Source organism: Aulostomus chinensis, chromosome 13 (genome assembly GCF_037954235.1).
Source record: "Aulostomus chinensis isolate RoL2024-O1b breed Wild chromosome 13, RoL_Achi_v1.0, whole genome shotgun sequence".
Lineage (NCBI taxonomy): Eukaryota > Metazoa > Chordata > Actinopteri > Syngnathiformes > Aulostomidae > Aulostomus > Aulostomus chinensis.
Genome location: NC_141332.1, coordinates 19,389,732 through 19,415,099, shown reverse-complemented (window position 1 = coordinate 19,415,099; position 25,368 = coordinate 19,389,732). Strand labels below are relative to the sequence as shown.

General features: G+C 42.3%; 3 protein-coding genes across 11 annotated transcripts; 2 read left to right on the top strand and 1 right to left on the bottom strand.

The window, feature by feature from the left end:
* The first annotated feature begins 2,113 nt into the window (after positions 1-2,113).
* tyw2 (tRNA wybutosine-synthesizing protein 2) lies at positions 2,114-6,172 on the top strand. 3 transcript variants are annotated; one of them, XM_086222692.1, is made up of 7 exons: positions 2,114-2,265; positions 2,425-2,593; positions 2,696-2,879; positions 2,954-3,113; positions 3,191-3,300; positions 3,458-3,615; positions 4,585-6,172. In XM_086222692.1, exons 1-7 carry the CDS (start codon positions 2,213-2,215, stop codon positions 4,963-4,965), a joined length of 1,215 nt encoding a protein of 404 aa, XP_086078818.1. In that variant the 5' UTR covers positions 2,114-2,212; the 3' UTR covers positions 4,966-6,172. The 3 variants fall into 3 exon arrangements, with proteins under 3 accessions (XP_086078818.1, XP_086078817.1, XP_086078816.1); XM_086222691.1 differs by having other exon boundaries at positions 2,684-2,879; positions 2,963-3,113; XM_086222690.1 differs by having other exon boundaries at positions 2,684-2,879.
* Positions 6,173-6,451: 279 nt separating this feature from the next.
* On the top strand, positions 6,452-17,339 carry sytl4 (synaptotagmin-like 4). Of its 7 annotated transcripts, none has more exons than XM_086221945.1 (17): positions 6,452-6,670; positions 8,279-8,451; positions 9,477-9,692; positions 10,558-10,667; positions 10,852-10,960; positions 11,053-11,220; positions 11,706-11,811; positions 11,908-12,004; positions 12,081-12,175; positions 12,535-12,627; positions 13,894-14,072; positions 14,448-14,550; positions 15,007-15,168; positions 15,848-15,953; positions 16,031-16,139; positions 16,233-16,441; positions 16,598-17,339. In XM_086221945.1, exons 2-17 carry the CDS (start codon positions 8,333-8,335, stop codon positions 16,744-16,746), a joined length of 2,130 nt encoding a protein of 709 aa, XP_086078071.1. In that variant the 5' UTR covers positions 6,452-6,670; positions 8,279-8,332; the 3' UTR covers positions 16,747-17,339. The 7 variants fall into 7 exon arrangements, with proteins under 7 accessions (XP_086078071.1, XP_086078070.1, XP_086078073.1 ...); XM_086221944.1 differs by having other exon boundaries at positions 6,453-6,810; XM_086221947.1 differs by lacking the exon at positions 6,452-6,670 and adding an exon at positions 7,332-7,499.
* Positions 17,080-24,621, bottom strand: srpx2 (sushi-repeat containing protein X-linked 2). Its single transcript, XM_086221951.1, has 10 exons — positions 24,268-24,621; positions 21,541-21,618; positions 21,185-21,376; positions 20,249-20,425; positions 19,764-19,887; positions 19,565-19,686; positions 19,313-19,492; positions 19,077-19,210; positions 18,872-18,993; positions 17,080-17,918 (listed from the first exon to the last, which is right to left on the bottom strand). Exons 1-10 carry the CDS (start codon positions 24,305-24,307, stop codon positions 17,735-17,737), a joined length of 1,353 nt encoding a protein of 450 aa, XP_086078077.1. The 5' UTR covers positions 24,308-24,621; the 3' UTR covers positions 17,080-17,734.
* Between the last annotated feature and the right edge of the window lie 747 nt (positions 24,622-25,368).

The following is a 25,368-nucleotide window of genomic DNA, read 5'->3' as shown; positions in this document are numbered from 1 at the left end:
AAAGTATGTAAGGAAAGTGAAAGCATGAAACATTCTGCAGTAGAGTTTAATCATACATATTAATGTATTAAATAATATTTATCCATTTATTGTTTGAACATATCCCGTTGCAGCAAATATGTAACAAAAAAAAGATTTTTTTCTATCAGATATCTTATTTTTTTTTAATTGAATTACAAATGAAAGCTTTTAACAAATACACTGGAAAATAAATGACAATAAAATGCTAAACTGACAGCTGAGTGTTCAATAAATATACATTAAATAACATGTGTGGCCTGATATCGATGTGAGGTCCTCAACTCAAAATGGCAGGTTGTCTATCATAGTTTTAATCATATAATGTTTTCAAACGTATTAGGGAAGCTTTCATTTAACAGTCATTAGTCATGTCCTGATTCTGATTATAATTATCATCATTTTAATTATCACGTCTACCTGTTTAACCTCCCTGCTCTATTCATTGGAAGTGTGTGATGTGGTTGAAGTCGGTAATAATAAAGCTGTTCGCAGCGGCCATAGAGGTTGTATACTGGAACAACTTGTGTCTTTAAGCGGACATAAAATGTGATGCGATGGAGGTTCAGTGATAGATCAGCTCAGTCATACGGCCATTTATCTTGTTGTAATACAGAGGAGAGAGGAAGGTGCTTTATGAGGAGCAGCCTGGGAGGGCGGGACCGTAAATGACCCTGAGAGTTCACCGTGAGACCTTGACTCCCAGACTGTCTGGGAGTTACAGACTGGAGGCAGAAAATAGAATTCCCTCTGCCTGCAGCGGCTCCAGAGGATAACAACATATGACCTGTCAGCTCTTTTACTGAAAACAGAAAGCTAATCTATTATGCTGATTATAACAGGCAATCTTATTGTCAGAAAGGACCTTTTTTTTTAATCCCTCCAACCATAAAAACTACATTTATTCTGTTAGGACATTTGTGTAGCTCAGGTGGATGTCTGGCTGTTTGAAAGCCCAAACAAAATCCATCCATCCATTTTCTTCTGCTTATTCCTGGGAAGGGAACAGGTCACCAGTCCATCACAGGGCCAACACACAGAGACAGACAACCATTCACACTCACAGTCACACCTACAGTCAATTTAGAGTATCAATCAGCCTCGTCCCCTCTTGATGTCTTTGGACTGTGGGAGGAAGCTGGAGTACCAGAGAGAAGCCACGCAGGCACAGGGAGAACATGACGACTCCACATAGTAAGACCCCGTGCCTGAGCCAGGACTCGAATCTTCTTGCTGTGAGGCGACAGTGCTAGCCACTGCACCACCGTGCCGCCCCCAAAACAAATTATTCAGTCAATTAAAATATAAAAGATGAAGACTTTAAAAATTGTATCAATAATACATCCAGCATCAGAGCCATGAGTGTGACTCTGCTGTCATGGAAACCATAATAGAACCGGGTACATTTCAGGAAATGCTTGTCTATATCTTCACAATTGGATGTGTTATATGAGCACTGTGTAATGCCGTGGTATTTAACTCGTGTTTTTACCTTTGTTTTATTAAACTGTTGTGTGATTTTTCAAGCAGGACATGGAAAAATAATTTGCCTAAATGAACCAATGGAAGCTGATATAAACGAATTTCTTGTTGTTCATCATTATAATAACTCCTGTAACTTTCAATTATTCTTTGTTTTGTTGGAAACTGACTAACTACTTGTTCATTGTTTTTGTGTATTTGTTTGTTTAGCTTTACCAACAGATAAGGTTATTCTTTCAGCTGTAGAGATATTTTTGGATGGAATGTGAACTCATGTTGTGATTTTTTTTCTATTGTCATAAACATTTCCATTGCTTCTAATCACAGGATATCGGTTTTTCAATATTAATTTTCATTTCTTCTAATATCTTCATTACTGAATTTCGGGTTATGTGGCTCCATCTATCGGCAAGAACAGGTATCATGCCATAACTCCTACATATTTCCAATTTCTTATATTTAAAAGACGATTTTTTGCTAGTTAATTATATTATAATATAACATATTGAAACACGAGATATAACTGCTACTGATGATCTTAAAATGCAGCAGTTGATCTTAGACGAAAAGCATCGTGTTGTTCAGGTCCGTCCAATATTAGAGTCCGAGTAGAAACACGCACAGAGGGACGTAGTAGAGACAGTCGTGCGCTTTAATTAACACTCTGCTGTCACTTGGTGTATAAATCCTGTGTTTGTGTGTCCATGTGTGAATGGACGGGGTGCCGTGCCTTCGTGTGTCGCAGCTCCATGTCCAGCAGTTCAGGTAACGTCAATCAGCTAGATAGATGGCTAAGGAATGGCTAAAGCTAAGTTGTTAGCAGTTAGCATGTGAACAGGACTTACTTTCCTGAGGACAGTTGCATAAAAACACTGGTTGGCATGTTTCCTTTGACAGTATGTATTGGGTTTTTTTATCGTACAGGAAATATCTACAATCCCGAGGTGTCCTGGACCAAAATTTGTGCTTCATGAAAGAGACCGATGGGACAGTCCTTCTACCCATTTTAAAATCTTGCTTGTCACAACTTGATTTGCCAGCCATCAGAGCAATGGTGGCTTCTGAGAGGACCTGCGAAATAGTTTGGAGTCAGGTAAGGAGCCATTATACCTGTTCAACAATTCAGCAGCTTTTTACTGAGTCTAGAGAGATTGTAGTGATGCAGCTCCTGTTTTCACCACAGTCCTGTTTGCAGCTGAAGGGGCGAGGGAGGAGGAGTGGTAATAAACTGGAGAAAAGCCTCCAGGAGCTGGTGGAGTCTTACGGAGAAAGATGGACAGAAGAGCTGAGGGGAGATATTCCTCACAACTTCCAAAGGCATGGAGACTTAGTCCTGCTGGGGGACAACTGTTTCTCCCTGCCAGTATGGAAGAACATGGGTACTGTCTTCAAATTGCTTCAGGCATTTATTTATTAAAATAAACACCAAATTCATGACTGCATTATTTCTTAGTATTTCTAGATCAGCAGCTCTGGGGTGCAGTAGCCAAAGGCCTGGCAGCGAAGCGTGTGGCACGTATGAGCCGAATATCCAGGAATGGTTTTAGATCCCCAGTGGTGACCATGCTGTGTGGAGAGCACAGCTGGGTCAAACATATAGACAACGGGATAAGGTGAGCATCATTCACAGTCAACCTGATCGTTCCCGACGCAAACCACAAAGTAAGAAATCTATCCGTCTTTGCTGCAGCTATGAATTTGATGTCACCAAATGCATGTTTTCTGCTGGAAACATAACAGAGAAGCTGCGGGTCGCTGGATTTGACTGCAGAGGGGAGACTGTGGTTGATTTATATGCAGGTATGGAAACCTGAACTCTATCAGTTCCTCATGTATTATAGATGAGACATTGATGTCTCAGAAATGTGCATTATTGCATTGCTTTTATTGTGTAAATATCATGTTTGTGTTAGAATGTAGTTTAAATCATTATTTATGGTCTTGCATCTTGTGTCAGGTATCGGATACTTCACACTTCCCTATCTGGTGCACGCAGGGGCCACTCATGTTCACGCCTGTGAGTGGAACCCAGATGCAGTCGAGGCTCTACAGAAGAACCTGGTGTCAAACGGTGTATTTGATCGCTGCACGATTCATCGAGGAGATAATCGACAAGTAATGTGTTTTTAAAATGCAGAATTTTCTTCGTCTGAAGCAGGTTCCTACGATCAGCTGTCTCCTGGTAGTTCATTACTGCCCTCTTGTGGTTATATTGATTCCATCTGGTGAAAAGCTTTTAAGTAATTATTTGAAACTCTGGCTTTTACTCAAGTATCACAATGGAGAAATAGATATTTTTTAAAAATCTGATCATTTCTGGGGATGAATGGTGAGGCCTTTTTCAAATGATAATAAGCCAAAACTATTTCAAACCATGACAGCATTTTATGACATTTAGAGAGGAGCTTTCACATCACACTGTCATTCACTCCCTATGTGTAATTTGCTTTCAGGACCACAGATGTGAGTTTTGTGCAGCAGAATTTCATTTTTTCCCCTCCTAATTCACTGTGCACGTTAAAACCAAAAGGAAAACAAAGTAAGACATGTTGTCTTGGATTTCTGACATTTGTGATTGTTATCTTATCCATCCATTTTCTACCACTTATCCTGTTAAGGGTTGCGGGGGGGCTGGAGCCTATCCCAGCATCCTTCGGGTGACGGGGGGGTTCACCCTGGACAGGTCACCAGTCCATCACAGGACCAACACATAGAGACAGACAACCATTCACACTCACAGTCACACCTACGGTCAATTTAGAGTATCAATCAGCCTCGTCCTCTCTTGATGTCTTTGGACTGTGGGAGGAAGCTGGAGTACCAGAGAGAACCCACACAGGAACAGGGAGAACATGCATCAGAAAGACTCTGTACTCTAGCCAGGGCTCGAACCCGGAACCTTCCTGCTGTGCGGCGACAGTGCTGACCACAGCACTACCATGCTGCCCAGTTATTTTGTCAATCATCATGATTTGACAAAGGCAGATTGGAATCATTAAATCATTTGAAACTGATTTTTCATCAGAACTTCAGTGATGAGCGTGAAAGAGACCGTCCTCTCTGATGCATGTGTTCTTTTCTCAGGTGCAGCTGTGTGACATTGCCGACAGGGTGAACCTGGGCCTCATACCGAGCTCTGAGGAAGGATGGCCTGTCGCCTGTCGCTTGCTCAAGAAAACATCCGGTGGCATTTTGCACATTCACCAAAACGTAACCTCGCCGTTACAAAACACTGCTGCCATCCCAGTGACTGCTGGTGGTGCGCAGACGACGGCCTCTAGGAAGGAAGCTGACAGACAGGTGTGGCAGGCCTGGGCTGCTGACACGGCCAACCGCATCACTTCTCTGTTGGAGGAAATCACCGCTGCACCGTGGACAACAAACACCCAGCACATCGAGCATGTGAAGTCCTACGCACCTCATGTTCATCACGTCGTGTTAGACTTGGAGTGCAGACCCTCCTGAACTGACTGCACACTCATTTCTTTATATATATTTAGCTGTGTCACTGTACTTCTGAAAATATCAGCTGCCTTACGTATTTTTTTAAGAAACGCCCCGCCTCACACTCACAAATCACATCGTAACAGGAACAGCTGGGGTGTGAAGTACATGATGGCGACCTCATTCCATCTGAAAAGCTGTGCGGTGAAATTTTACCGGCTTCCTGTCTCTCAAGAGTGGGCTGTAGTTTACAGTTACACTCATCCTAATGTAACTCATTTGATTTGTTTGACTGCAGGAGTTATGCACAACATTTGGCTTGACTGTAAAAGTAGAAACCCCACCGTAATGTCATATAAATATATATCATCAGTGTGCCTTGGATTATTGAAGTCTTACAGGCAACAGCAGGCAGTGTGCCCTGAAAACCCACTTGACATTGTTACTTCTGAGCTTCAGACAGGTGACAAATTAAAGGAAAGACACTGAATTAGTAGAGAAACATACACCATGCAAATGCTTCCACGCAATAACCAAATTATTGAATGAGCATGGAAACGTGTGTGTGAGAGAGAGAGAGAAGGGGGGCAGAGCAGCAGGCTGAGGGGCCGTTTGTGTTCACCCGTCCACCAGTAATCTACATCTCGGCGGTTCTAAGACTTGTGTCTTGGAACCATTTGTCAAAGCTTTTCACGAAATTGCCAGGCGTGTGGTGTTAATCTCATGAAATACAAAGTCAGCAGAAGCGTTGGGAGCCATGCAGCCTCACTCCTGCCTGATAAATTCCCGGAGGTTCAGTCCAACAGCAGACACCTTCTACTAAATAATGCAAACAAGCCTCATTGTGGATTTTAGTTGTACATTTCTTGACTGGATATTTTTAACTGCGTGTTTTGCAGGTAGTTTTTAATCAAGATCACTCAAAAGGTTGCTCGTTCCATCTTCACTTCCTCAGCTGGTTGTGTTGAAGTGTCCTTGAGCAAGATGCAGGACCCCTAACTGCTCCTGATGGGAAGGTTTGTATCTTAACGGCGTCCTCCACCATCCGTGTGGGTCTGCCGGAGGCAAGGTTGTGAAGCACTTTGAGCGGTATTCCAGTAGGAAGGTGCAATATACATTTAACAGTCCGTGTACATTTCACAAATGCAGACGTGAGTTTAACCAACATTTGCTGGATTTAAGGGATGAGGATTACAACGCTTTCACTGTTCATACATCACAACAATAAAGTGACTATCCTTGTGTTGTTGCTCTTTTTTTTTAGTTATAGTGAAATGACAAAAGCGACATAAACCATTTCCTATATATTTGCATATGTCATAAAAATGTCTTCTCATTTCCCAGACACTCAGATCTTATTGACTTTTTTTTTTATCCCTCTGTTGTTCAAAATTGCACGTTACTTCCTGTCCAAATGAAATTTCCTTGCTAAAAGAAGGAGAAACCCTTATTTATTTTTTGGTCCTGAAACTTGCAGAGCTCTCCGGACTCTCAGTGGGTCAAATTTTCCACATCCAGCAGTCTCTCCGACGACGAGCCGTGTCGAGGAGGGGGAAATGCACCTGCTATGGAAAATGTCGAGAGGCGCTCCTGCGTGTCTGCTGCTGCTGCAAACTTTCCCTATCTTCCGGTAACTTCTTGGGACGCACAAAGTCAACAGTGTCGAGACGAGCAAGGAGGAGGGGGAGAAGGAAAGGCAGGCTTATGGCGATAAACGCCAACAGAGGCGAGTAAACCTGGATATTACACGCGTATGGGATTATATCGGAGGCTGTGTTGGCTCGTCTTCGTCGCTAAACCCCGTTTTTGCAGTGTCTCCGGGCAAGAATATCTCCTTGACGCCACTTTTGCCACTTTTGATCGCAGGTGTGTGAATTTTTTTTTCTAGTGAACCTTGTCAGCGTTGCCTGAAACACTTTGACTGCCGTCTCTGCGATGTAGTTAAAAAACAACAACAGCTTGAACTTTCCAAAAATGGGAAAATAGTCGCGCTTTTAAGCGAAATATGTCAAGCGGTGACGTTGGGTTTCAAATGTAAAGTACGTTACAAACAAAACCTCATTATGACTGCAAGTTCACGTCCGACAATGGAATCACACTTGTTAGCTCATTCCGGATTTATTGACGTAATTATTAAAAACTTCAATTCAACACATCCAGTAGGTTTAAATGTTAAAAAAAAAACGTATCCAACACGACTTTGCCATCGTAAAGCGTTAAGTTTTTTATTTTATTTTTTTTAAATTGTAAACTTTTAATAAATGTTTTAAAACGAACTCGCGTGCCATCTGTTAAGAGATTATTAGTTCGGTACCGCTGCCATCTAAACACACGCATGCGCAGTTTCCTTGTGGGTTGTTGTCCTGGACGAGTTGCTCGCTGATATTAATTTCCTCCTCAGTTACGTGTTCTGATGCATCCATATGCGGAGGGAAGTGTGTCTCAGGTTTTGCAGTCTAGAATTTCCGCATTCCTGTTGAATATCTGCTAAACATTCCCTCTCTCTCAACGTTTCCTTTGAGGCAGATGAGAGGATGACAAACTTCAACTAAATGGTAAAGTTACTGAACTCCACCCGCTCTCTGTGTCCTTAGAGGGTGGGAACCCGGCATGATGGCCAAGTTCTTGTTGTTTTTGCCTGTCCCACTCCAAACAGCCTTTCACCAGGGCAGAGACCTTCTGTGGGATCTTAAATCCACATGCATCCTGGTTTGTGTTTAGTCATTTATTATTTTAGGAAGGATTGAAGATAGGCTGGGCCTGAAGTCTGCCCCGCTGTTGGAGGTGTGTTCAGGTTTGGGTCTGTCCATTCCATTCTTGTAATACATCAGGCACGTTGAGGGAATTAAGTCAAATTTGACATAACTGGGACTCAAGGATGAACTGCAAAGATGTTGAAGGTCGAAGGTCAAGGCTGTGACAGAAACAGATCAAGGAGACATACAGCCACAGCAGTGTGGTGTTTCTGGCATTTTTTTGTTTTGTTTTGTTTGTCTTTGTAATTTTGACCTTCAAAGCTGTGGTAGGTTACTCGTACTTGGTCTCTAAAACTTTCCTGAGGATGTTAAAAGTGAGACTAGGGAGATTCAGAATGTTCTCTGGCTGCCTGTTTTCTCATGAATCAACCACCTCCAGTGGCAGAAAGGTCACTGGGTTATGTAGTGTTCATTTGATTAGAACCCAGCCGCTGCCTGTGCTCATCGCTACTTCCTCTGATTACATTAGATCAGTAAGAGACAACTTCTCTGATTGCAGATTGGCTTGTTAGTAGACGTATCGGTCTTGCAGTAATATCAGATGGATTTTATCAGCCCTGTTCTCTTTTGCTGTTCAGGCTATCTGGATGTAACTAGTTAACCTGTGCTGGGGCCTCGTGATAAAAGCAACGATGCCTCAGGCGGTAGACATGATCAGCCTGGGCTTCCTGACTGACTCTGAGCGGGAGATGATCCTGGAGGTGCTGCAGCGGGACGAGGAGCTCAGGCTGGCCGAGGAGCAGCGTGTGCGGTGAGAGCAGAGCAATTAAATTATTACTTCCTATTTAACACTGATGAAGGTACCAAAATATACAAGCTATTAAAACTAATTTAACTAGTTCAAGCATAACCACCATCGTTTCTAGCACCATAGCGGTTGCTCTGGCTCCCTTTGCTATATGTTTACGAGAAGTAAATTATTTAAGCTGTGACGTGGTATTATTTTTACATTTAGTGATGTTGCTAAATGCATTTGACAGTGTTTTAGGCAACAAAACACTCAGGGTTGTTTCTATAACTGCATAAATGTGTTTTTTTTTTTAACTTTTATACCATTTAGTCGCCGTACAATTGAACTGTCGTCAAGCAGGCTGCTGCTGTCGCTGCAAAAAGAACGTGCTGTGTTCTCCTGTCCTCGGACGTCAGAGCAACTTACCATCGTGTTTTATTGTCACATCAACAAGAGGAAACCCAGCAAAAGAATCAGCTGGGCTAGCCAGCCACCTCAAGAAATGCTTATTTGTTTCCAGCTCAGAAGGACAGGAAACAAAACGCTTGCAGAACTGTAGGCATCAACTTGGTACAGATCTGACGCATTTTTGAAATTTCAAAATGATGTGCCAGTGTAGGAATACAATTTTCAAAGCTCCTTTTTTGCTTAGTTGAGGTTAAACATTCATTCAGTTTTGTTTTTGCGAACTGAAAACCTGTTCCCTACATTTCACGTGACTACAGAAATTCTGAAGATTGCTGTTGCTTTTCCATGAGTCACAAAACTCTATCTTGTTGGCACCAGTATTCCAAACAAAACCCAGCCCTTATTGTGGAGGGCCAAACTTGGACAAATTTACATAAAGGATAACGAGTCCATCTTGAATCTGATTTTATTGTAAACATTTTATGGTGTCGTGTTCACTTGATTGACCTGTGGATTCTGATCAAATTGAACCCAAATGCCATGTTTGAGTAAAATGAGCCGTGACATTGATGAACACCTCCAGAAGATGCTCTGTGTATACCTCCATGTCCGTGTTCCTCACTTGTTTCCTGTCTCAGGAAGCTGAAGAGCGAGTTACTGGAGGTGAAACGGAAAGGGGCCAAACGTGGCAGTGGAAGATACAGTGAGCGGAGTTGTGGCAGATGCCAGGAGCCTCTGAGTCGGCTGACGGTTTTCTCCAACCAGTGTAAGATGTGCAAACACAACGTGTGCCGTGACTGCCAAACAGTCGACCCCAATGGATGCTGGCTGTGCAGCGTGTGCGCCAAAGAGTCGTAAGAGACCGTTTTGTTTAAATTTTAGGTGTTTTCACTGAGTAGAGCTGATCCTCTGGGTCTACTGAAGGCTGTTCAACAACTTAGATTTTTTAAAATGTTCTGCTTGGACCTCAAGATTTTAAAAACTAGGATTTCTTTTTGTTTGTTCGAGAAAACATTAAAGAATGCTAAAAATATAAAACATGTTAGAGGGAGATTAATATACAATCAACAATCTAACCTGTATCTGTTTATATGATTCTCCTCCTACACTATTTTCCCTCACAATTTACAACTATTTTTTTCTGAAATAATGAATATTTGGAGCTCTGGAGTGTTTATCCAGAGAAAAGTATATATTTTGTTGCCATAAATTAAAAAAAACAGGAATAAGTTAGACTAAGTAAGGAATAAGTTTTAACTGGTGGCCTCAAATTACTGACATTGGGGGAAAAAAAAATTATCTTGTGGCCACAAATGAAACTGTGGGAAGAAGCTTGACGGAAGAAGCTAAGTGTGGTTTAAATTTAAACGTGGAGACAAATTTTCTCTCTCTCTCTCTCTCTCTCTCTCTCTCTCTCTCTCTCTCTCTCTCTCCTCTCTCTCTCTCTCTCTCTCTCTCTCTCTCTCTCTCTCTCTCTCTCTCTCTCTCTCTCTCTCTCTCTCTCTCTCTCTCTCTCTCTCTCTCTCTCTCTCTCTCTCTCTCTCTCTCTCTCACACCACTGCAGGACTACATATAAACTATTCTCATCAACAATAGCAATATGTAAAAGCAGTGTACATCATTTTGTGCAACACCGGGGAGCAGCTCTTATTCAGTTCACAGTGTCAGAAAATAAAACAATTGAGACAATTTAATTTAGGCCTGTAAACTGTCTTTCAGAGAGCTAAAGAAAAGTACCGGGGATTGGTTCTACAATCAGAGGGTCAATCGCTTCTCCACCATGCCTGGACACGAGCTAGTGAGAAGCTCTCTCAGACAGAGGTCTCCATGTGAGTACAGGAAGAGGAAGTTGGTATCAACTGTTCAACCGGGAATGTAAACAGTTCGGAGCCAACTGAGATGCCCCACAGTCACTGGAATGTAGTTCCTGTTCAACAGTTCAAGGGGAAAAATGTTGGAGAGCAGCATAGTACTATTATTTGACAGTGATTTAACATTTTGTCTGTTTAACAGTGAAGAAACGTGAGACTACAGGGGAAATACTTTTGAAAAGTACAGAATTGAGCCGAGATCCCCCCAAACCTGTTCCTAGACAAAGAAATCAGATGGTTAACAACAAAAGGTGCATCAACCTTTCTTAGAATTAATTTTCTCGATTGCTTTTTTTTTTTTTTTTGCTGTTATCCGACCAACTCGTCTCATTTTCTCTCTCAGTGTTCCAAGGGAGAATTCAGGTTCAATTGCCTCAAAGGAATCCTTAGAATCCAAGGAAGAAGTTTCTTCAAAGCCAATACACAGTGACACAGAGTCTGCAGAAAACACCAGCTTAAGTAGCAGCAAGGCCGAGACTGAGTCTGGGCGTGTGACCCCTGACCTCGCCAGGTGAACTACCCTCTCGTTATTTTAAAGTGTAAACATTACCTGCCATCCCCAAAGCAACAGTTGAGGCAGGAAATGAAGTGTTTTGAACTCCCAGCGGGTCGGTGTCGTACCTGTTCTTGTGTTTTAGCTTCATAGCAGGTCATAAAAGTTACTCCACTGTTGTGATGCTTCACTTGTGTACACAAAACCAAACAATGTTGGTGACAACAAAGAGGCGTTTTGCACCGGGGAGTCATTCTGTGTATACAGACAGCGAAGAACAGCTGCTTGATATCACCTCCCTGGAAGCGCTCTGTAAAAGATGCTTTAAACAACCGGGGCGGGCCCAGATAACCAACTGCCAGCAGTTGAATTCAGTCTACATTTAAAGTTAACCGTATTTTCTTCCGCTGAAAAAAAAAAAGCTACAAATTTGAAAGGTATAAGTGGCATAAATATAGTATTGCAATAAATTGTAAAGCTTAAATTTGATCTGTTTCATCCAGAAAAGAGACGCTCCCGGCTCAGTCCAGCCTGGCAGGGGCCAGTGTTTCCAGTCTAACAGTCCAAGTCAAAGCAGATATCGCCAGTGATCACAACTCCAGCTCAGATGTGAACTCATTAAGCTCCTTTCTTATGGAAAATGTTCTATTTCAGTTCTTCCAACTGCTCTTCCTTGATATTAACGTCCTGGTTCTGATGCTACAGCTACAGGTCCCAGAGGCGAAGCAGGTAACGCAGAGTCCAGATGTGGATGTGGATAAACTCTTCAAGAAGAGCATCAAACGATCTCCAAAGCCACCTGGTAAGCCCGTTGTTTTCATCTTTGCATTATTGACGTCTTCTCCACAATTCAATGCATCTTAATTTCTAAATAACAGAGTACATATCAACACTGGATCTCCGTAAAAGTCGGGACACAGCCGAGACCTCAATGGGCAACAGGAGCCGTTCTGTTCCAGGTTTGGATGTGCAGGTAAGAAGAAAGGGCGCGTTTATTTCTGCCTCATCAGTTCCCGTGTGATTTGTTGAGGTTACAGGTAAATTAGTGAATTCACAAAGAAGCTCATTCTCTGATTTTTAGGAGTCAACACTAAAATGTATCACCTTTTTTCGACAACATTATTACTGTATAGACTGATGGTGTGATGGGTGATGGAATATTTTCTGCCCCTGATAGTTCACATTATATTTTTGTCACACAAAGAAGTTAATTTCTGTTAACAAAGATTTTCCTGGTGGGTTTTTTTTTATATACAAATTGTTGCAATACAATCTGGATTATGGGGACATCTACTTAGGGGTTTAACTCAACAGTTTCTTCTGATATGACAGGAAGATGAGGAGGAGGAGGAAGATATCGACAGCTTGGTGAGCTTTCATAGAAGGACGATGGCTTCGAGCTCCTGCAGCCTGCACACCTCGGAGGTGAAACTCATCACATTAGTCCACTAACATAGGGGTTCCTAAATGTTTCAGCCTCCAAACAAAGATGCCAAGATGCCCCACCACCCCTGCAGAAGGTTTAAGTGTACAACCGTCGCGCACAAACACACAAATAGACCTATTTAATCACATCAATTTGAAATTAAACTTCTTTTTAGAGGAATTATGTCTATGAGAGACAAAGGAAAGGAGGCACTTGCACACTCATACATATAATTAATTTTTGTGATGTTTAGGTGCTAGATCTTCAGAGGAAAAAAGCGGAATATATGAATCTATCTATTTGTCTGTCTGTTGAGATATATATCTATATCTATATCTATATATATCTATATCTGTATAGATATATATATATATATATATATATATATATGTGTGTGTGTGTGTGTATATGTATGTGTGTGTATATGTGTGTGTGTGTATATGTATGTGTGTGTGTATATATGTGTGTGTGTGTATATGTATGTGTGTGTATATGTGTGTGTGTGTATATGTATGTGTGTGTGTGTATATATGTGTGTGTGTATATATATGTATGTGTATGTATATGTATATATATGTGTGTGTATATATATGTATGTATATGTATATATATATATATATGTATGTATGTATATATGTGTGTATATGTATATATATGTGTATATGTATATGTATATATATGTGTGTATATATATGTATATATATGTATGTATATATGTGTGTGTGTGTGTGTGTATATATATAAATAAAGAAGATGTATGATTCAGAATTGTGTGTAAAAGAGTTTGTTGTTTGTTTCAATTTTGATATGAGGAGGAGCTCTTCATCTTTCTCGGAGTGAAACTGATGTCAGACCATCTAAGTGCGTATTAACCTCAGGATTTCCTCCAGCAAGATACAGTCTACAGAAATAGTAACCAAATCCTCACATGGAAGCAAAGCTGAGGCCAGTTGATGCTGTTGCTCTGGATTTAGATACCGACAAAAACATCCCAATCAGTCCATTTCCTTTGCTGTTCCCGACTCACTTTCTGTTTACCTGCTTTGTTAGTTATTCTTGCTTGAGTAAGAATGTCTTTCTTTTCTGTGTAGATTCTTTGGGTCATGTTATTGGTTTATAAGATGGAGGCATGTTCTGATAGCATGGAGCCTCAGGGACACATCTGTCCTCATATCATCTAAATGTCAATATTTGATATCATTGAAACTTTAGAGCGAGTGCAGGAACGGTATTTATTCAGGTCACATGTATGCCTGTTTCTACAGAGCACGCTGGGCAGCCTGATGAGTATTTACAGTGAAGCAGGAGACTATGACAGCGTGGAGGTGAGCGGAGACGTCGTCTTCTCGATGATCTATGACGAACACACCCAGAGCCTCCAGGTCTTCATCAAGGAGTGCCGTGGGCTGGCGTACGGTGATGCTTCCCGGAAGCTTTCTAACCCGTGAGTATTGAAGAAGTTTCTCCAGATCACATGTATGGACCCACTAGACTGAGCAAGGAAGGAGGCGTGTTTAGTCAAACTCTGTGGTTTTGAACCATTTACTTTTTCTTTGCACACATACACACACACACGCACACACACACACACACACACTCCTCAGTGATGTTATTGTAGCTTTGATCAGTGCAGATAAGGAGTTTCTGTGTTAACACATTCTTGATAATCACATCCCAGAGGTTATTATTTGAGCTTCGCAGGAAGTTGAAAGTCAAAACATTTTTTTTTTTGTCTGCATTTTTGTTAGCAAATGCAGCAACAAATAGTGTTTGCATGGTGAAACATTTGGCTCATATTCTTTCACTTTTTTTCTTCCAGCTATGTCAAATGTTACCTCCTACCAGACAAATCTCGTCAGAGCAAAAGGAAGACGAGCATCAAGAGAAACACGATCAACCCCACCTATAAAGAAATGCTGAAGGTGATGCTTTATAAAACTGAACCACAGCTGTTGACCTTGAGTTGTTGACATTGTGACACTCCCTGATTAGTGACCCTGCGCCATGCCTGTTGCAAATAATGACCGCACCTACGGAGACCTTAAGATTGATATTGACATTGCAGATTAGAAAAGCTATTGTCAAATATTGATGTTGGTCCTGGCTTCCACTGTAGCGTTAGCTTAAATTTTATGAAGTGGCAAAGAGGGAAATGAGCCGGATAAGTTCATTTTAGTATAATCATGATGTCTTCAGTGTTCCTTTTAATGGGTCGGATGAAGGAAATCCCTTTCAATGATGAGTCTCCCAATAAAAGTTCAGCTTTAATCGGTGTTCCATTAATAGTAAGCTCCCCCAGTGCCACAGCATTCTAATTATGATTCTTTGACCATGTCAGTATTGAAACAGGCCTTTGATCTCCTCTCCTCATCCTCCAGTACTCCATCAGCCGCTCTCAGCTATTCACTCGATCCATGCTCATATCAGTCTGGCATCACGGTCGCCTCACCCGCAACGCCTTCCTGGGAGAGGTGGAGATCCCTCTGGACAGTCGGGACCTGGACTCCCAGCAGGAGGAGTGTGTAGCGCTCATGACAAAGGTAATTGTCATTCATCTGACTTTAGCTCTTATAGATTTACTGCCACTGTTTCTGCCACTTGTAGATCAGTTGAAAAGGAAGCTTGGCAGTGACGTGTATTAGATCATCTGCACATGTGTTCTAGAGTTTAAAACAGTAGATCTCCACATCACCGCCCACTCACTGTCCTGCTCCCCAGCTTCCTCCTCTCTAAAACATTATTTATTTTTGAGCTGCAAACTGAAGAATTGAACTCTTACTATGAATCACATTGTTGCTGTGTTGGTATTGATTTTGTTTGTCCAAAAATTAAAAAAAAAAATCTCTGGATTATGTCATTAAAGCCTTAATTTAAATTTATGATGGTGTAGTGTGCTACTGCCACCTCCTGGCAGTAGTGACACATTCCTCCCTGGCACCGGTTTAATGACATGGAAACATTTGATTTCACCTGAAGACAATGGTCAGAGAAACTACTCTGTTATTTTATAGTGTAATCAGTGTTTGAGTATCCAAGCCATGACTCATCTCTAGTATTTTATTTGCTGCATTTTAGTCAGCTGTGATTGACCATGACAGGAACACTGTCCGTGAATGACATATTTACCATGGGACCCCAGGAGGGCTAGCTACCTGCCCCGGCATCAGCTAATGGGATCCGGTAAACCTCTTGTTTTAAATGTGTCCATATTTTTAACAGGCCCCTTACGCTGTGCAGGCTTCGTCCTTTGCTCAAGTCAAAGGAGAGTTGGTGATCTCCTTGAAGTATGTCACACCTAAAACCTCCAAAACAGACAGTATCAAAGGTAAATATGATATCTGCATTTAAATCTCTGTGTTCGACACATGCTGTCTTAAATTTTTGTCCCTGTCTCCTTTGTAGGCAAAAAAGCAGCGGCAGTTGAGGCAGGAGAACTACATGTCCTAATTAAAGAAGCAAAGAATTTGACAGCAATGAAATCAGGAGGCACATCAGATAGCTTTGTCAAGGGGTTAGTGGTTGAATTATAAGAGAAGCTCAGGGTTCTCCTGTGTAATTATCCATGTGGTCTGGTCAAGCTAACCCTTACCTTGTTTTGCTGCAGGTACTTGTTTCCAATTAAGGCAAAGTCCACCAAGAAAAAGACTCCAGTTGTGAAGAAGAACCTGAACCCTCACTATGACCACACATTTGTGTACAAGGAGCTGGCTCTTGAGCAGCTGAACACGATGTGTCTGGAGCTGACGGTGTGGGACCGAGAGGCCATGTTGAGCAATGAATTTTTGGGAGGAGTCCGCCTCAGCTCTGGCAAAGGTAGGAGTCTGAGAGAATGCATTCAATTTCTTTGCTTTATTTTAGATTGATGGTGAAGTACCTACAAGGTTGCCATGTTTTGGTTTGTTCCCACAGTGAAATTTAAGTGAGTGAAAGGAATTTTCCATAACATTAATTGTCTAATCGTCCCTTCAGGCACTGTCAAAATAGGAAAAGAGGAAGTGGAGATGGACTCGCTTGGAGAGGAGGTCAGTCTGTGGCAGAAGATGATGCAGTACCCAGACTCGTGGGCAGAGGGCACACTCCCGCTACGTTCCACTATGGGGAAGAAAAAGGCCAAATAGGGACAGCCTGGATCGTGCAGGAAAAAGACTGAATAGAGGAGAGGCAGTTGGGCCAGAATCAAAAATGTGTTTGTGTTTATTTTGAAAGTTTATTGGACCAGAAATGAACCCAGTGAGAACAGACCCGCCGCTTACCGGCCGCGAGCAGGTCACTGATCAGCTGAACGCCTAACATCTGCTCACACCTGCCGGCCTGCGTGAGCTTCAGCTTTTACACAGGTTCCCGCTGTCGGCAGACTGATGTTACTGTGGCAAATGTGCCAAACACTAAACTTTGGATTAATTTCAGAGAGACTCTGTTTGTTTTTATATTCAGCTCAACATTACCCACACACAAAAAGAGCATCACAATCACGGAAAACAATTTATTGCAAAATGAAGTTACATACAATGTTTTGTATTGCACACAGAAAATTGCTCTTAAATGAATCTATTATTGCATGTCACTATTATTTTGCATAAATATATTTATACATGTTGCTTATTTGAAATGATAAAATGTGTATTTGCAGATTTTAACTTTTCCCTCCCTCATGGGAGTGTGATCAGATCCGTTTTTATGCATTTCTGTTCACCCAATAAATCTTGACCAAGCCATGAATGATGGTTTCATCTCTGTTCTCTCCTACCGGCTGGCCTCATCTGTCCTCTCAGTAGTCTCCATTGCTGTGGTTGTTCGTAAGTATTAGACTTGCTAAATGGAATGGAATTGCACACAAAATCAAGCGTATTGTTTTTCATGATGTTGTATGACTGAGTTTAATCCCAAAAGCTCTGATTGTTGGCAGTAGCAGCCATATTCTGACCTCCGTTGATCTCAGCTGATGATTTAATCTAGAACAAAACGGTCCCAGCATGTCTGTGTTGTTGTGGTCGCATGTATAAGACAAACCGTGTTCCTGACCTCTTTACTGTTCTCCTACTTGCCGGTTGTACACCTCCACCTCGTAATGCTAACACTGACTATCACCGTGGGAGCAGCAGAGCTTTATAAATCGCAGAAGTCTCTGTTGAGCTCCAGCCTCTCACGTTCTTCTTCATCCAGCAGAAAGCTGTCGATGTAGGAGAACAGCTCTTCTGATGCCATCGGGGTAATAAAGCGCTCTCGATCCAGCCCGAGCTTGTCCAGCAGCACCATGCTGAAGTAGGACCTGGAGATTCTGAATGCTTGTCTGCAGAGATTTACAGATTACATTATTAGGGGAAGTGTGTGTGGGGGGGGGGGGCCTTGATTAAGAGCAGAATGCTGACGGGTTACCTCATGTCATGGAGAACAGATAAACAAAGATTTCACCTGAGAAGGAGCAACATTGTTTGATGTCTGTCGGTGGCGTCCTCGTCTCATTCAGTAGGAACTAAGCAGTTAGCATCACCAAGGCAACCTCTAACTGCAGTTCTCTAACATTTGGGGTGTTCACCAAATATTTGGCTGACAATTCAGTTGACGTCTGATCAAATCCATCAATTCCTCTGTTTCAGTTGAAAAGGGCAGCTTTGACTATCTGAGTTTTGATGGCCTCTAATAGACACTTTGTAAAATGAGTATTATATTGACATTTTACTATAAACCCAAATGAATGTCCTCAGTCAGTGTTTAGATTTCCTACATTTCCCAGGGTGCTTCTGTATGTCACCCACTGAGTGTGCCTCAATATGTTCTACTGGCTTGGCTGTGGGATTTGTGGGTGTGTCAGTGGAGACACTGAAGATTAGGCGAGACGTTTTTCCAGTCTGGAAAAAATGAGCAGTGCCCCTCACTTAAACTGCTCCGCTGGAGGAAAATATAGATCTCTGGCACTAAGATGTCTGGTGTTAAACAGCTAATAATGGGACCTCTAAGAGAATATTTGGCTCACTGACTGTCATGGGCACCGAAACTAGATGTTTTCCAGAGTTGTTCTGTAACTCAAACATCTATTACTGCCACACTGGATTTTTTCCATTTTAAAGTTGAACTAACAGAAGCTCTTCTTTATTAGGAGGCTTCTGACATTTTAATGGAATCAGGACACACAACTCTACTTTTCCTGAGAGGGGAAGTTATATAAATCCATTTAAGGTTTAAACTAAAAAAAATTTTGCAGATAATAAAAGTGCTGAAATTATGCGATGAAGTAACTGTTACCTCAACTCCTCGATGACTTCAGAGCTCAGCAGGCGTTCCTTGATGCGGCCAGTCTCACGAGGTGGCGAGCCCAGGAGCTCGATCACCGTTACATGTCGCAGGTCTAATCCACATTCTGATTTCTAATGAGAACACAGAGACCAGCGCTACTCCTTCAGACATTTTATGTCATTTTAAATTCGCCAGCAGCTCGACTTTTCCTCACTTGTATCATGATGTTCTGCATCTTGTAGTCAGAGTCAGAAATGTTGGGTGCAGACATGATCAGCAGTCGCCTCTTCTCGTAGAACTGGTCCAGGAGAGCTGATACTGTTTTTACATCGGACTTTATCTCCATTGCTGCGAATGCGCAATGTCAAATTCACACGCAGTTTTATAAAAACATTTACGCAGTTAGACAAATGTTGGAGGTTCACGAGTGGTGCTAGTGTGCGGACTCACGAACACACTCAGCAGGGCTTCCACTCCAGTCGCGGTTGAACTGGCAGACACGACTGGTCGTCCCCCTCAGCTCGTATCCTCCATCACACTTGTAATCGCACGTTGCACCGTAGTTGTTTGTATCAGAGGTGCAGGTGAGGTAGCCGTGCATAGGCGCAGAAAGGTCTGGACATCGCCTGACTGCAAGGAGAACATACTTAGCTACATTTGTCAAACTAAGAATAAAACCAGGGAGGTATTTTGCCCACTCACTCTCAACACGGATGATAAACTTGCAGGCAGCTCTGTTTCTGGCTTGATCATACACTTTGTAGCGGATGATGTTTGCGCCCTCTTTGAAATCGGTGTCTGGCTCCTGGCCGACTAATATCACCCTGCAGAGACAGACAAGCCAAATGTTTAATTGCCCATCAATCAAACAGGAAAAGGAAGAAAATGAATGGGAACATACTGAAGGGATTTGTCAGCAGTGTCTTTGGCAACCGGGGGGTCCCAGGTTACCCTGGCAGTCAGCTGTCCAGGGTCTGCAAACTTGATTTTGGATAGCGGACACTTTATCTTTGGGGGATCAGTGTCTGAAATAACATGGGAGACATAGTAGAGAGGGAATAGACTTGAATGCCAAAATCTTTCTTGAACACTTGGTAACAAAGAGCTGAGGACTGAGTGACAGCGTAACACACATTTGGATCAAATACAACACAGGGAGGATCAGGAAATATTCTTGTATTTGTGAAACTGAACCCAGCAGGCTCAGCCCGGGGAGGAAAAACGGAGAACCGCTCAGCAAAGCAGATGGCCTGATATTAAGTCCATGTTACGGCTTCTGTCAGTCATAGTTTACCTCTAATGTGATTCCAATCAGCTACAGGGTAAAACTGTCAATCACACTTTAACTCTAACGTGCCTCCAAATCACACACACTAGTGTTTGTACCTGAACAGACCGGCTGCTCCACGCTCCACGATCCTCCGTGTTGACAGATGCGCGAGTGTTGCCCTTCAATGCGATAGCCGGTGTCACAGGTGAACTCGCATCTGGAGTCAACCTCGAAGCCGTGAGTGCAGGTGTATCTGCCGTGTGGGATGAGGGGCAGCACACGGCAACGCAACTCTGCAGACACATCACCACAAAGACACACAGGGAGTCAGTGAACGAGCACTGAATCACTACGAGCTGACTGGCCACTTTATTAGGTACACTGACATTCTTTTGAAATGATGGGATAATTAACCGATCACCTCAAGATCATATTTTCGTGGTTTAATGAGCTAATAATCCCATTATCACAAGATAAAAAGCTTTATTATCTTTTAGCTAATGAGGTAAAATAACCAGTTAGCTTGAGATGATAACCCCTGACCACAAGAAGACAGCATTAGAGAAGATATTCGCCCCTTTCAATTCAACAGGGCTGTTGTATAATTACTTTTATGTAGGCAAACCTACTAAATATGGAAGTGAGTATTTTCTGGAGGATAAAGCGGAAGATGTTTCTTAATACTGTCAACAAACTCCAACTTCGAAAAAACAGAAATGAATCCTGTGTGAGTCGGCCTGCTGGTTCCTACTAGAGACGTCACAATTCAGTTACTGAAAACAGTTGTGATTTTTTTTTGTTTTTTTTGGAAGAACATCAGTTGACAGTAATGGCCAGTTACACATTACTGATAGTGGCAAGAGTATTTTTTTCTCTAGTAACAGGCAGTTATTCCTTCACAGTGAAAGAAAAGGATTCTGAAGGCCGTTCGGAGGACAGGATTAACTCGTCGTTGTTTTTTGTGGGTATTCTTGGGCACTGAGCACATAAGAAAAGACAGTATCATCAGATTTATCCTCATTTTGGAAGTTAAGAGGTCAGCTTCCACTGACTGCGGCAGTAAGCTGTCCCCGACCAGCGACGGCTGCTGAGGCAGTGGATGGAGCTCTTCCCTATCAACCGGAATCCTCGGTCACAGCTCATCTCACAGCGGGTGCCCAGCGTGCTGGTGTATGAGGGACCTCGGGGGGAGTAGCAGGTCACCTCTCCGTTGGTCAAATGTTGAGAATGACACCAGTTTGGGTCTGTTTCAAAAGAGCAAATCGCCATGACATCACACCATGTCGTATTTAAGAAAATGCATACAGTACAGTACAGTATATAGTGTATATATTCAGCTTAAGATTGGTCCTGTGTGTGTGTATGTGTGCGTGTGTGTGTGTGTGTGTGGTGCTTATGTGATACACACCTTTGTAGTCTAGTTGGGGAGTGTTGTCTTCCTCTACAAAGTCATGGTAGGTCTCATAAACAACGGTCCCAGAGCCAACTGCAACAACAACAACACACTGTCAGAAATGTGGACGTCAAGCTGTTACAAGGCCAACGTGGCTGCCTGGTCAGGGAGGCATGATTTGACCATGAGCATAAATGTATATACATGCATATGTTTGTCAAACAGTGGAGGGCTGACAGGCAAATGTAAATCCCATCAAGTTCCACTCTGGTTTCCTGGAACACAATAACATTCCAGTCTGCACACCTGGATTTGCTATCAGTGTTGCTTTTTCACAAGGCTTCAAACACGAGAACTGACAGACCTGGATGCAGATTCGATCTCTTGCTGTTCCTCATGTGTTACTATCTGTATTAGCTTCACCACCAATAAGGACAAACATTATCAGCTTGGACTCTTGTTCTCTGTCTCTCCCTCTTTTGAGCAGAACAGGCCTGTATGCTGCACAATTTGATCTCAGGACTAGAATTTCTGCGCAAACAAATCCAATTCTTTGTGACTCCCTTGTCTCAGCAGCTGTGGTTCAACCACACTATTCTTTAAACGCCAAGTTTAGCACCAAAAGAACTTTCCAGTCCTTCGACCTCCACCACCACCCCCCATCTTGAGTCTGCTCCTGCCCCACTTCCTTCTCCCTCACATCAACCTCGGCCAGATTCCTGGCACAGTTGTCGAAACAGAATAAAGTTCCCATAAACCCTAAAACCTAGTCAGTTCAGGGTCCTGGGAAACGTGTGTAACAGTGAAACACATGCTAAACATTGTTGTACTAGCTTGATCCTTAATGGCTTGTCCTTCATTTTAGTGGAACTCATGCAGCTTTATCCTCCTAAAGCCTACAAAAGTAGAGTTTATCAACAAGAAACCTAACAGGCAGTTGGACTTAGACACATGTGCATTGCACTGCACTGCATATGAATGACATAGATTTCTCAGTATCATCATCATCACCTGTTCCTTCAGTGGAAAAGGAGAAAGGTCGTACTCCCCCACCCAGGTTCCGTTTTAATAAGGGAGGATAATTAACAAGATATTTCAAGAAAAGTAGCTTGATCTAGCAGATGTCTTTGGGCCTCCTGGGGAAAGGAGGAAGTGCATATGTCAACAAAACTGGCGAGTTTGCACACGTTCTAATATCGATGCATCAAGTTCCACTTCCCTGCTCTGAGAGCTGCTCCAGATTGTTCAGTCGTGTGTGGATCAAACCTGTCATCATCAGCACTTTTCTCATAATGAGCCAAATGTTCCACTTAGGAGAACTTCCCCATGCTGCGATTACACAAGCAACCCCACACACACACACACAACCCACCCCACCCCACCCCCACCCCCCCACACACACACACAATTAGTCACAGAGGACACAAAACAAGCACAGCTCATCAGCCTGACCCAGAGACAACAGACACTCAGTCCAACTGCCTCATCATCATCATCATCACCATAAGACTACTAGTAATTTACTCTTACTTATACACAGGTAGAAGTACTGCAGAGGTGAAGAGTACTTCTTTTTTAACAGCTTTATGAATAAAGAGTTTTCTTGAGATTTTGCTGGGAAGCCATTTGCTTAAGAAGGAGTGCTTTTTCTTTCTTATTGCTTTTTTAAAATGTATTTGCTTGTTTCATCGACCTTCCAACAATTAAATACAGAAAGAATAGACATTTTTTTTACCTTATGAATAGGTTTACTTTTTATACTTCAGGGGTGTGAATGTGATACTTTCGTAGTACTGTAATAATGTACAATAACATATTTGTCAAAATGAGCTTAAAACAATAACTGCTACCAGTGTGTCTGTAGTATTGTATTGTAGCAGGAAGTTATGTGACGTACTGCAGTATGATATTTTGTGCATTTCACTACTTTTAAAGTACTGAGTAAGTAAGGTGAACTGCTTGTATTGCAGTAGTTGTACAAAGCTGTGCTTTTACTTCAGTAATCGGAGTAGTTCTTCCATTCATACCCAGACGCTGACACACACCACCATGCCTCATCATGCAAGCAACACACTGAGAGCTGATGCAGCAGGGCTGAGTCGGACCAGGTGGGCTTGTAGTTCTCAGGCCCTGGCATGGAGTCTGTGGTAGTACTTCAAGTATTTGAGGGTTAATGACAAAGAAAAGAATCCTTCAATCTGTACACATTATCATCTGAGAGTAATGTGTGTGTGTGTGTGTGTGTGTGTGTGTGTGAGCGTCTGGGTGGATCTGAGGTCACGTCATTATCTCGCAGGATTAAATGAAGGCTTTAGCGCGCTTGGCCCCGAGGGGGTCTCCTCAGTAATTAACTGACAGTGATGAGGCTGAGCTGTAATTAAACTGCCTGGTCAGCAGGCAGAGGAAGCTAAAGAGCTTGGTTTTTCATTCATTTTCACTGTCGATGTTGTAGAGTGGAGGCTCTTCATTCCTGAGGGGAGCAGTGGGCCCCATCTGTATTCATCCAGTCCCCTCAAACCGTCAGCACATCTGTATCTAATGCAGTATTATTCCTGCAGAGATGAGGGTATTTCCCTACTGCTGGCCAGGACATGGATCTTGAACGGTGTCCAGTCATTTCATTTTACAGCACACCATCGTCACTGTTTTCTCTGTATCTTTTTTTTTTGGGGGGGGGGGGGGCAATTTCTAAAGTAATAAGAAACACATAAGTTAACTCACTGTTCAGGCTCTTCAACTCACCTGGGAGGTACAGAAGAAGCACAGCAAGAGTCCAGGTCATACTCAAAAACGTCAGGTCTGGAACGGTGACTCTGCTGGAGGGACAAGTTTGGCTCCTTTTTGGTATCAGAAACTCCAAACTCAGACAAGAAAAGAATCGGGAAAACGTTCACAAATGGCGTTCAGAGAACTTTTCAAAGTCTTCACTCGAGCGTCCCCGCTAGAAAGAGTCTCCGCAGCTTCCAGCCGAGACTCCCTGTAGTACGCAGTCAAAGACAAAAACCACCTGGTGGAGCCAGAGGACCTCTGATGATTGTTTCCTCCCATCACGATGATGGCCCCGGGCCATTTTTATTAAACTCCACCTCTCCGCCTAATTTCTGCCGAAAAAAAGGATGAAATTAAATGTAATGACTGTTATCGTTTCCTGTTAAATTACAGAGGCCGCGGTGTTAACAAACGCCTTGTAACCCTGCAGTCAATAGTAAATGTCCGAGTCCACCCTGTGTTTACAGCCTGTCCTCACATATTCGAATAATATAACAATAATAATATATTATATTACATTATATTATATTATATTATATTATAATTACGCGATATCCAATTTCCCGCAGGAAACCAATTGAGCGACCACAGAGACGGGGACTTCACCATGAACAAGTAATATTGATTTTTGATCCTTTTATTGGCGATAGATTAACTTTTATTTTCACTTAAACTCAAAGTGTATCAAGCGTCCGTAGAAATAATCGAGATCAATAAACAGGAAGTATCACCTCCAAAATAAAAGCATGGATACTATCAGAAGGGAAAAAATGCGATCATAAAACATGTTGCATCTGATTCAAAACTACGAAGGATACGTTAAATCTTAGATACCTTTTTTAACCAATGCACTGGAGCCTTGAATCTCTTCTTATTTAAAATGAAATGTATAAAATCAAGTAAAAGAAAATACAAGGACGATTTAAAAAGTACCTCACGCTGACAATGCTCATCAAGATTGAGAAATTTAAGACAGACAACTGGAAGATAAATACTGATGACATGTTGAAGTATATCTCCAATGATTACGGGATAAACTAGATAGTTTTGCGAAATACAGCATTTAAACTCCAT